At 41.1% G+C, this 8,956-nt stretch overlaps 1 protein-coding gene and 1 pseudogene across 1 annotated transcript in view; one reads left to right on the top strand and one right to left on the bottom strand.

The window, feature by feature from the left end:
• The first annotated feature begins 350 nt into the window (after positions 1–350).
• Positions 351–673, top strand: LOC138096776 (large ribosomal subunit protein eL30 pseudogene; annotated as a pseudogene).
• A 4,257-nt stretch (positions 674–4,930) lies between these two features.
• Positions 4,931–8,956, bottom strand: part of UBA2 (ubiquitin like modifier activating enzyme 2) — a 31,003-nt gene continuing 26,977 nt past the window's right edge. Inside the window, exon 17 of the mRNA XM_068991824.1 lies at positions 4,931–7,837. Within this exon, the coding sequence (XP_068847925.1) occupies positions 7,656–7,837 (182 nt within the window). The 3' untranslated portion in view covers positions 4,931–7,655. The remainder of the gene's footprint in view (positions 7,838–8,956) is intronic.

Genomic DNA, 8,956 nt, shown 5'->3' with positions numbered 1-8,956 from the left:
ATCCCATCGCAGATGACAGTGTAGGCACAACTGTTTATCACATTATTTATGTAATCTATACAATCCTAGAATCTCCAGCCTTTGGAGCTCAGAGGGAGCTCTCTGCCCTCCAATGTAACTTAAGTTCCACCCTTATCTGCCCACTTAGAGCTTTCAATATTTAAATAATATATTGGCGTCCAGGGTCACCTAAAGGGCTTTCTTACTCAAATAGATAGATGACAATAACGACCAACACACTGGAACAGAAGCAACCTAAAATATGTTTGCTTTCTGGCAGTCGTGGCTTGGCAGCTGTTCTTGGCTGGGGGACATCCCACATCTAAGACAGGAAGCTGGTGGCAGCAAAGATGAAAAAGTTGCTGGAGTCAGTCCACTCTAGGCTCCTAATCATTATGAAAAGTGGAAAGTACTGCTGGGGTACACGCCAACTCTGAAAATGATCAGACACGGCAGAACAAAACCAGATAGCCTCCACAATGTCCCAGCCCTGAGGAAATCTGAAATAGAGATCTACACCTGTTGGCCAAAATTTGTGTCCATCACTACTGCAGTGGCAATAATATTGAATTGAGCAGAACGGGTAGAAAATATTACAGAGTTCCAACACTGGCTATCATTATTCTAAGTGACCCTGTTTAGAAACATACCCAAACAGACTGGTGAAAAGTAAATCACACTAAATTATTCTTTAATAAAGTCAACCAGAACCTGTTTAAATAAATATTCACTGTTCAACATTAAAGTACTTCCACGAAGTGGGAAACTCATTAATTATTTTAAATACCTTTAAAATATTTAATGCAGTGGGGAATCCTACCATCATTCCACGAAGTGGATACAAAGTAGAATTTGAAATTGTATGCTCTCCTTTATACATTAACTGAATGCGTCCCAGACCCCATCTTCCTTTCCTCACTAAAGGTGTGTCTGATCTGTTAGCTGGCTCTTTCTGCCTGAGAAGTGAAGGGCCCCTGATTTATAGCATTTGCCAATAACACCATGGTCAATTTTATGTTTTTATTAAAAAAATTTCTTTTCACTGCACTGCACAGGATGTGGGCTCTAATTTGCCAACCAGGGTTCTAACCCCCATCCTCTGCAGTATAAGTGAGGAGTCCACTAGACCACTAGGGAAGTCCTTCACTAGGGTCAATTTTATTTTTTAAAATATTTATTTTTGGCTGCATCGTGAGTTGGTTGCCCTGTGGCATGTAGGATCTTTGTTTCCTGACCAGGGATCAAACCTGTGTCTCCTGCCTTGTAAGGCAGATTCTTAACCACTGGACCATGAGGGAAGTACCCCCATGATCAACTTTAAACTGCAAATATGGTGTTATTAAACAGAGTTGGAAAGAAATGGGTATAATCAGCTCTTGAAAGCTAGAATAGAGCTGGCTCCAATGACTACTGCCTGCATCCCACTGTTGGAAAAGTTTCACAATAGAACTGCCAGTTCTCTGATTCTATCATTGTTTCAACTAGGATCTTCTGTTGAGACAAACCAACACTCAGAAGGCTAGAACAGGGCATGTTCAATCTAGTCTCACACCAAATCCTGAGCCACCATCTTTTTTTCTAAGGCTGATCCTATCCACACTGTCTACACTAACAGTGATTTTTTTTTTTTTTAAACAGATCCCATTGTCTCTCCTTGTAGTCTAGCTTCCATAAGACCCCCTTATCTGTCTGTAGTGTATTTTCTGGACCCCAAGGGCATCCCTGGTGGCTCAGATGGTAAAGAATCCTTGTGCAATGCGGGAGACTTGGTTCAGTCCCTGGGTTGGGAAGATCCCCTGGAGAAGGAAATGGCAACCCACTCCAGTATTCTTGCCTAGAGAATCCCCATGAACAGAGGAGCCTGGCAGGCTACAGTCCACGGGGTCACAAAGAGTCAGACACAACTGAGTGACTAAGAACGGCACAATTATGATCACAATTCAGGGGTTTTCTCAGTCTTGGGACACACTCAGATGTCAATCAAATGTGGACTAAGTAACTTGGGTTACCAGGGAAGGGGATGGCATGCAATCAAATACCACATCTAAGAATCGCTGAGATCCACATTTCTCTACCTTTATAAGTTTTCCTGGGGAGAGCAGAATCTTTCACCTAAACCACATATGGACCCTTCCCAGCTCAGCACCTGTGTGCCAACCCCATCAAAACACTGCACTAGACCCAACATGCATGTTCTGCTTAAGCCACTGTGAAGGCTGTGCACTGGGAGTTGTGCCCAAAGGGATTTTTCCATCCATTTTCTGAGGTCCAACTCTTCCTACCAGATTGAGTCTACCAACTTCCCTTGGTCCTAGACACCCCTTAGGCCTCTCTAGGGGCACAGACGGGGAAGGCAATGGCATCCCACTTCAGTACTCTTGCCTGGAAAATCCCATGGACGGAGGAGCCTGGTAGGCTGCAGTCCATGGGGTCTCAAAGAGTCGGACATGACTGAGCGACTTCACTTTCACTTTTCACTTTCATGCCTTGGAGAAGGAAATGGCAACCCACTCCAGTGTTCTTGCCTGGAAAACCCCAGGGACAGGGGAGGCAGGTGGGCTGCCATCTGTGGGGTCCAACAGAGTCGGACACGACTGAAGCAACTTAGCAGCAGCAGCAGGGGCACAGAAGTTTCAAAGAATTAGGGTTGGGACCTTATCCTGCATTCAGGAATGGCAATGTATGCATTAACTTCACAGGGCAAAAACCCTAGTCAGTCTGCAGCTCCATGGGGAGGAGCTATTTGGGGATGCTACAGCTTTTGGAATCACATTAAGCAAGAGGTTGGTGTTGATGACTTGCAGTACTGCTAGAAGCTGCTGCCAGGACCAACTGGAAAGCTTGGCAACTGAGGATGTGGGTTCTCAGATCCTCCTCCCACTACCTACCTATTGCTACAGTAAGAAGTTACGTTTCTGTGTACACCAGCACTTAGTGTCTTTCGACTTTCAAAGACTTCTATCAGACTGTCAAACTTGGCAAGGTTTTCCAAATGAAGCATAGTGCCAAGTAGGGATGCAATACATTTACTATCTGAAGCTCCAATACTTTGGCCACCTGATGCGAAGAGCAGACTCATTGTAAAAGACCCTGATGCTGGGAAAGTCTGAAGGCAGAAGGGGACAGCAGAGGACAAGATGGTTGGATGGCATCACTGACTCAATGGACATGAGTTTGAGCAAGCTCCAGGAGCTGGTGAGGGACAAGGAAGCCTGGCGTGATGCAGTCCATGGGGTCGCAAAGAGTTGGAAACAACTGAGTGACTGAACAACAGTATGTTTATAAAATGAATGATGGTGTGCACAATGCCTACATCTTCTGAAACTGATCTGAGAAAGAACTCTTCTAAAGTAAATCCTGAGGAACTTCTTGGAGCATTATATATTCTAATATTGATATACTTTCCTCAGTCTTTCCGTATGTAGTAAGTTACCATTTGTTGCAATATTTAAAAGTTTTTAAAACTGTTATAGGGAATTCCGTGGCAGTCCAATGGTGAGGACTCTGAGCTTTAACTGCTGAGGGTCTGGGTTCAGTCTATGGTTGGGGAACTAAGATGCCATAAGCTGCATGGTGTTGACAAAAAAAAAAAAAACTTTTATGAGATACATTTAGCAGAACTTCCAAAAAATGTTACCAGTTAATAACTGTCTTCAGAAATATAAGCAAGTGCACAGTAGCCTCAGAAACCTGTAGTTCAACCCAGTTGCTTAGTGAAGCAGTTCAAACATTTCTCAAATTTTTGGCTAGAACTTAAATTACATGCAGGAAAAACAAAAGAAGTCCCTTCTGTATGCAGAATACAAATAATGTATTCCCAGCATGAAAGGGTCTATAAAAATACTTTGCTAAATATATCTTGCAAGACAGTCAAATGGATTCTGGTCCTTAGCTACACTACTTTACGAAGGAAACGGGAGATCTTCACATCTGCAAGCCACAATGACTAGAAACACGTGCCAACATTTCTTCTTCCCTGATTTTTCTGGGTTTTTAAGATTTGCTTTTTGTTTATTACAAGAGGTGTAAGCCCATGTTCCTGGGTCATAGGAAACAATGGGAACAATGATGGGGAAAAACAATGGAAACAGTGACAGACTTTATTATTTTGGACCCCAAAATCACTGCAGATGGTGACTGCAGCCATGAAATTAAAAGACGCTTGCTCCTTGGAAGAAAAGCTATGATCAACGTAGACAGCATATTAAAAAGCAGAGATATTACTTTGCCAACAAAGGCCCATCTGGTCAAAGCTATGGTTTTTCCAATAATCGTGTATGGATGTGAGAGTTGGGACTATAAAGAAAGTCGAGCACCAAAAGAATTGATGCTTTTGAACTCTGGTGTTGGAGAAGACTCTTGAGAGTTCCTTGGACAGCAAGGTCAAACAGTCAATCCTAAAGGAAATCAACCCTGAATATTCATCGGAAGGACTGATGCCGAAGCTGAAACTCCAATACTTTGGCCACCTGATGGGGAAGAACTGACTCATTGAAAAAGATCTTGATGCTGGGAAAGACTGAAGGCAGAAGGGCACAACAGAGGATGAGATGGCTGGATGGCTGACTGAACTGGGTCATAGAGCAAGTCCACTTCAGACATATGTGCCACCAACAGGTGAGTTTCAGGAACATCGATCACGAACCAAGTGTGTTCTGGCAGCTTCCCAGTGGACCACTAACCTACTGGAAGCAACTGGTTCTCTTGACTTCCCTAGAAAATCAAATGAGAGAGACTTCTTCCTAAGTCACAGCCTAGCAATAAGGATGAGTAAAGCTGATTTCATCAATGCCAACCCAGGAATTGCTGTAACACTTTCTCATTCCAACTGGCATTTTTAATAATCTTTATTACTTTTCTGATTCCAATCATAGGATATATATTCAGTACAAAACTTGAAAAAGTCACAGAGGCACTAAAGGAAAATACAAAATATATCTCCACTTTTATTATTAAAGTTCTCAGAGAAAAGTTAGATGGCACAATAAACAATATATATAGGCTCCATTGAGATCCAATGTTAATTTGGTTTTTCTTCCTGTATTTTTTATTTTGCTGAGCCATTTGGAAGTTGTAGGTATTGTGAGCTTCATCTCTAATCTCTCTCAAGAATAAGGACAATGGCCTACATAACTATAAGAACAATACCATAGCTAAGAAAATAATTCCATTATCACTCAATTTGTTCCATTTTCAAGTTTCCAATTGTCACAAGAATCATTTATTTTACACTTGAGCTCTAGAATGTCACACATTCTATATTCATCCAATTATTTCCCCTTAATGTTTAACTTTTCTCTACTCCCTCTGCTTCCTGTTATTTGGAAGTCTCTAGATGCTAAATTCAAGTTACCTTTTTGTGGTGAGGGGCCTAGATGTTGGATCCTTCAAATCATCATCTCCTATCAGGAAGCACATACCAGGCTGTCCCATTAGTGATGCCAGGTTTGATCACTTGATTACAATGATGATAGATCAGTCTATTGTCAAGACAGAGAGCTTTTCACTTTTGCAAGTTTATATAGCAACATTTGAGCACTCCACAAAGATTCTGTTCCTTAGTAGCCTTTTAGGTTTTGCATCCACAGATGATCTTGGCCTGATCAGTTATTCTGTTAATGGTTCAGGCTCTCATTAAAACATCAAATCCTTTCATGGTACCTGCCAAGTACGCAGCATGATCTTTGGGACAATGGACTCTCTAGGTAAACTTGAGTCACTGGACTGCTCCCAGTGAGGCTGGAATATGGTTTGTCAGACTGTTTCAGGATGGAGCTGCTCGGGAAACATGCTTGTCGAGCCTGCTTCCGGCTCCATAAACTGAGAAAACTCACGTGGGAAAACCATGAATACAAAGGCCAGATCTAAAGTACCTCCACACTCCAGGGACAGAGTAGCAGTTTGGATCTTAGTCTAGTTAAACAAGACCACTACGGTCAGGCCTGCTTTGCTGGTAAACCCAGATTTTATAAAAACAGAAACTGCTGGAAAAGTAATAACAGAGTTGTTGCAAAACTGAAAACTGCTGGTCTGCCAAGAGAGAAACACATCTCTACAAATCACACTGGCATTTAATACCACTATACATTCACAAAAGAAAGAAAATAGAACATAAACAAAATGCTAGAAATACACTGTTGGTAACTGTGTTGAAAAATGCAGGATGGATGAGGTTTAAAGGAATGGAGAGACTTCCAAAATTCAGATTTTCTTGACAACTCTTCAGATTTCAAAATTTCAAAACAGGAGATGACCATCAGTGACCAACCAGTTAACCAAAATTTGCTTCTGAGAGGGTATTTCAGGATATTCCATTTTTATCTGTAACACAGTTCTATAATTTCAAAAAAAATTTTTTTTCTGGAGGAAAATGAAACCTTCGTAAGCTGGATGGCAGAGTAAGAATTATACAACGGCAAACAACATAATGAATTACCAAGTTGAAATTTCATTGACAGTGGCCAAAAACACCAAGGCAGAGGTACAGAACAGGGACAACAGCTTCATGGGTTTCTGTTATCTGAAAACTCCAGGCACATCTGCAGGAGAGCAGCCTAGGGGCCAAGGCGTTGGGAGGTTCAGGAGATATGAGAGCTGATCCGTCGGACTGGCCTGGCCACATGTGCTGGTCAGAGTTGGGCCCGGAAGAGTACATGCAAGAAGGGCCCTGGATGACCTGGGGACACCCAGAGTGGAGGAGACTTGCCATGTAAAATCTCAAATCCATGACTCCAAGTTACTGGGGCTGAGCAAAGATCACTTGAATGTTCTCAACAGAAGGCCAACAGTTTACAATCATTTAAAAAGCAACATGCCTTTAAAAACTGTCTTTTAAAAAGTACTCATCTGTGGTAAACAGTACTCATCTATGTCCATTTCTGAGTTAATTTTCTAAAAGGAAACAAAATAGTATGCCTGCAGCAAATACAATGTACAAACCCAGTAAGGCAGCAGAAACATGAACTGTGCAGGCATGTATAACAAGTATGCAGATGTCATTTATTTGGTCCATAAGTACAGTATAGTTGTATTTGAGTTTTACAAAACATCAAATATAAATAACCTGAAACTGTAACAATACACAAAAATTGGCTTCTTACACAGACATACCAGGCAGTACAAGCTGAAAACTTGAGTAAATTAACAACTGTTTTACATTAATATACATAGTGCCAGTTAACATTTAAAAACAAGTTTCAATGCATAGCACTTGATACTTCTTTGAATCTGTTTCAGTCAGTTAAGAGTATGAAAATGGTTAGATCTAGGCTAAAAATAATTCTTCTTCTAACCAAAAATAAAGCATAATATTTATAACCAGGTATCAACTTTACTAAACCACAATATTTTAAAACTGTCAAATGATACCTAAGGGTATTTACATTAAAAAGGCAACATGCATTGTGTTGTTTCATCTCATGGACCTGCACATACTTTGTTCAAAGGGTTTTAAAACTATATTCCTACTTTCAATACAGCATACTGCAATGTTTCTAATAGTTCTAGCAAAATGAATGCTTTCAAAGAGAGCAGAATCATCTTCAAGTCACTGGTGTCTATTTTTTCCCTTTGGAACAAAGGACGTAACAAATAACCTGGTTCTGCCCAGAAGGCCTTAATGGAGTATAAGAGGTTCCGTTCAGAGGCATTTCTGTTCAATCTAATGCTATAACCTCATCAAGCTCCTCTGCCTGCTCTATGCGTGACCTTTTCGCACTGACACTCTCTTTCTCATCTAGCTTCCTCTTGCGACTTCTTTCTTCTTCACTGATATCAGCATTATTTGAGGGACCTTCTTCATCCGAATCAACTATGAGCACATCATCTTGCTCTTGTGCTTATTTCAGAAAAAAAGGGAAAAGAAATGGTTAAAAGTGGGGGGCAACTAGAAGCTCACTACAATTTTATGTACATGAAAAACTAACTCTTCTAACACACATCAAACTTCCGAATGCCTACCCTTAGAGAACCTTTACACATTACATATTTCTGTACTGTTTCACTGTTTTCTGTTACAAGCACCTATTTCTTTCCTAATCAAAACAAAAAATTTTAACAAGCATTATATAATTCAGAGGAACTGTTACAGTTCCTTGTTTCTATTTCTCCAACAGAAAAGGGGAGGGTGCATATCCTAATATTTGTAGCAGTGATAATAATAATAAACAACAACAATAACAACATATACATAGCACTTACAATGTGCCAGGAACTGTTCTGAGCACTTTGCATATACAACTCATTTAATCATCACAACCACCCTATAAAGAAGATAACATTATTATCCATTTTCCAGAAGAGGAAACGGAGGTACAGAGACTTGCCCAAGGTCACATAGTAGCAGCAGAGGACGGGATCGATTCAAACCCACGAAGGGGGGCTCTACAGTGCATGCGCTTAACTTACACTATGGCTGGAATTGTGTCACCCACCCCCGACATTCCACCAAGTCAAAGGCACAGTACCTACCTTACTGCTAATCTCCAAAAACCTGCCCACATGGTGGAAAATAAATGCACGCTGCAAATTATGATTTTTGAAAACTACCAGTCCTTTACTCAAAATAGGATGATGAACCTTTGTATTTTTCGGGGGTGGGGGGGGCAGGGGTGAAGGGTCATGGCCCACTCTAGACCAGCAGTCTGGACCTCAACCTTTTTGGCACCAGGAACCAACCTCATGGAAGACAATTTTTCCATGGATTGAGGGTGGGGTGATGGTTTGGTGATGACTGAAGTGCATTACATTTGTTGTGCACTTTATTTCGAATCTAATGCCACCGCTAATCTAACAGGATACTGGCTGATGGCCCAGAGGTTGGGCAACCTTGCTCTAGACGATCACTAAATTTATTTTCACAACGCTCAGAGAATATCAGAACCAAAGAAACACCAATATTCCAAAGAATACCAAAGACACAGGGTCAAAGAAATGAAAATAGAGAAGGAACAAATGA

The sequence above is a fragment of the Capricornis sumatraensis genome, chromosome 20 (assembly GCF_032405125.1).
Source record: "Capricornis sumatraensis isolate serow.1 chromosome 20, serow.2, whole genome shotgun sequence".
NCBI classification, from domain to species: Eukaryota; Metazoa; Chordata; class Mammalia; order Artiodactyla; family Bovidae; genus Capricornis; species Capricornis sumatraensis.
Note: the sequence above shows the minus strand (reverse complement) of the source record. Positions and strands in the feature narration are given on the sequence as shown.